At 29.4% G+C, this 3,522-nt stretch overlaps 1 protein-coding gene across 1 annotated transcript; it reads left to right on the plus strand.

The window, feature by feature from the left end:
* Positions 1-97: 97 nt before the first annotated feature.
* Positions 98-2,211, plus strand: LOTGIDRAFT_176465 (hypothetical protein; the record flags this gene model as incomplete). Its single annotated transcript, XM_009050241.1, has 6 exons — positions 98-208; positions 320-541; positions 653-778; positions 1,217-1,426; positions 1,954-2,148; positions 2,186-2,211. Coding segments are annotated over 6 exons (890 nt in total), but the record flags the coding sequence as incomplete, so codon positions are not given.
* Between the last annotated feature and the right edge of the window lie 1,311 nt (positions 2,212-3,522).

Here is a 3,522-nt window from a genome sequence, read left to right on the forward strand (position 1 = left end):
TATAGAAATAGTTATACCTGTCATTGTTTATATAATGAAAGATGTGATGCTGTAACTAGTGTTTGTTGTAACGAATGTTATAATGTTATATTTTCAGGTTATAATTTTGGATATAGAAATAGTTATACTTGTCATTGTTTATATAATAAAAGATGTGATGCTGTAACTAGTGTTTGTTGTAACGAATGTTATAATGTTATATTTACAGGTTATAATTTTGGATTTAACAATAGTTATACCTGTCATTGTTTATATAATGAAAGATGTGATACTGTAACTAGTGTTTGTTGTAACGAATGTTATAATGTTATATTTACAGGTTATAATTTTGGATATAGAAATAGTTATACCTGTCATTGTTTATATAATGAAAGATGTGATGCTGTAACTAGTGTTTGTTGTAACGAATGTTATAATGTTATATTTACAGGTTATAATTTTGGATATAGAAATAGTTATACCTGTCATTGTTTATATAATGAAAGATGTGATACTGTAACTAGTGTTTGTTGTAACGAATGTTATAATGTTATATTTACAGGTTATAATTTTGGATATAACAATAGTTATACCTGTCATTGTTTATATAATGAATTATGTGATACTGTAACTAGTGTTTGTTATAATGAATATTATAATATTATATTTTCAGGTTATAATTTTGGACATAGAAATAGTTATACCTGTCATTGTTTATATAATGAAAGATGTGATGCTATAACTGGTTTTTGCAATAGTGGTTGTTTGAGAGGCTGGGGTGGACCTTCTTGTCAACAAGGTAGTACCTATAAATATAGTTTATAAAAGAAATGAAAACGATTTATTGCCAAAATCATTACAGAACTTTAAAATTAGGTTTCACTGACTATGAGTATCTTTTCTTGTTTATTGACACAGTAGTATCAGTCTAATTAGAATATGCTTTAACCAATAAAATTTCTTCATTGTCTCACAAAATCTCAGTGCTAGAGAGGACAGGAATTTTATTGGTTAAACAGGAGTAATCAGGTTAGGTGCAAAGGTTATTGTGACGAATGTTCAAGCGGCCAGTCTAACTGAATTGACTATAGTAAATATAAAAGCAAATAAAAATGGAACGAAAGTTTGGTCTAATTTTAATTTTAACATAGTTATATACAAATACAGTAATATAGTATAAATATAACAAATATAAAATATCTCTAACTATTTATGTTATGTTTATTTCTATTTTCAGAGAATATAGCTTTAGATACTAGGTATGTCTTTCAAAGTGGTATATTTAAAAATGACAGAAGTCAATATGGTCCTGAACTAGTAGTAGATGGATATACTGATACAAATAGAGATACACATTACTGTAGTGATACTGATTATTCACCTTGGGCTTGGTGGTATATAGATTTACAACACCAGTATTTTTTAAAGACGTTTCATAGAGATGACAGTAAGTTCTACTACATTATTCNATGTAAAATATTCAACCTTAATTTTACTGATTTAGTCATCTAAACAAGGAAAAGAACTGAAACATCCTACTCTTCTGTACTTAATTAGACTAATGAAGACGGTCAATGCCATGAAGTGTGGGACGAAGGATATTTTCCCAAAACGGCGGCATTAGACTACTCTTCGATTTATAACTGTCGAGGGATCTTTAACGTGCACAACCTGTAGCACCATAGGCTTTCGTTTTATTTTCCCATCCAAGCGACTTAACACTTTTTCCAAATCAGCGCTCCGACCTGCATCACTAGCAGGGGGAAACTGAGTTGAAAAATCGACCTATGCCGGGATTGAACGCTAGACATTCAGGTTAGCGCGCATGCGTCTAACTCACTAAGTCATCGCGGCTTCAATCTTAACAAGGATGTGAATTACCAAGGGAAAAATGTTAAAACATCACAGCCACATAATGAATTTTAATTTAGAACATTTTTATTGATAAGGTTTTATTTCCTCTTGATATTTCAGAATTAGAATATTTAAAAGGATTTTCTGTTTATATTGATAATGAATTATGTTTTCAACATCCTGGTACATCAAACCCTCCTGCTGTATATCCAATAGAATGTAATAGATCTATAACTGGTCGTTATGTTAATATCAGTAATAATAAACCTGATGAACCACGTCACTTTTTAACTTTATGTGAAGTTGAAATTTACGGTAAGTTGATTAAAATTATTTCTACTTTTATTTCTAGGAGGAGTTCCCACGCATTTTGCATAAAAAAATCTATATGCATTAAGAACTAAAACTTGATTTTGTATCAAACGTTCAGGAATGTCACATTATTTTATACAGGGTAGAAAAATAGGATGAACCTGTTCACAAAATGTAGATATTATAATGACCACAGGTTTATGAAGGTGTTACACAATACTTAAAACCATACTTAGAATGGATATAAAATTTAAAGATGGGTTTCCTTATTTTTTGGTGTCAAATTAAGCAAATAATTTGATTAATTGGTGTTTCTAATGAAATATCATGTATTCTTTATCATATCATTATGTTCTTATCGCATATAATTAAGAGTTTTAACCAATCATAAATGTCCGTGTAAGTACAGTCTGGATAAAGAAAAAAAGACTTTTTGACGCTTCTTGATCGGACACTCATTGAAATTCTGCTGGTAATTCTCTACTAATTTAGCTAATTATGAAGTAATTGTGGACATGTGAGACAAACTGGTATTTTTCCAAGTCATTAGAACACCTCTACTTTCTTTTCATATAAGTATTAGCATTTTCATTTTCATAAATGAAAATAAGGGAACCCAACTTTAAAGTCTCTATCTTGGTTAACAAGTGTATATATTCATCAGTTGGACTTAAACAGGTCTCATGACTAAAGAATAGAATCTCTATATATCAATTAATCTATGTAATTATTGAAAGACGTTTCTAAGCATATTTCAAAATCACGTAGTTTAATTAATTAATACTTTGTTTTATGGATTGATTGGATTATATAGAGATTGTGTTGTATAGTTTTGACACTAGGCAAAGTCCATTGATGAACTACGACTCATTTTAACTAAGTTTGAAATTTAAATTTTGGTCATCCTAAGAGGTAGTATACCTTTAAAAAATAAACAATTTGTTAGAATATTCATAAGTTCTTGTGTATTGTATGAGATAGATTATGTTACTATACTGTTATCAAGTATAGTCTATAGTCTAACAAAGATATTTATACATATCCGGGTTCGACTCAAACATTTTGTTTTTACGTTGTTATCTAGAAATAAGATGATCGTTCGTGTAATGTTGTGAATTATACCCGGATGTAAATAATAAATATCTATATATGACAACATACTGATAAGAAAGTAAATATAAGATAAATTATAGTGTGATAATTTGAAGTCGAATTTATAATATTTTTTATTATATATCCATATAGAAATGTGAACGTATTTTGCTATCGCCCTTGTCCGTCCGTCTGTCCGTCTGACACGATAGAGGCTACAGTTTTTATCCGATCTAGATGAAACTTGGTATGCATGTATAAATGGATGAGATCTCGGTCAAGATC

This window comes from Lottia gigantea, assembly GCF_000327385.1.
Source record: "Lottia gigantea unplaced genomic scaffold LOTGIsca_1474, whole genome shotgun sequence".
Lineage (NCBI taxonomy): Eukaryota > Metazoa > Mollusca > Gastropoda > Lottiidae > Lottia > Lottia gigantea.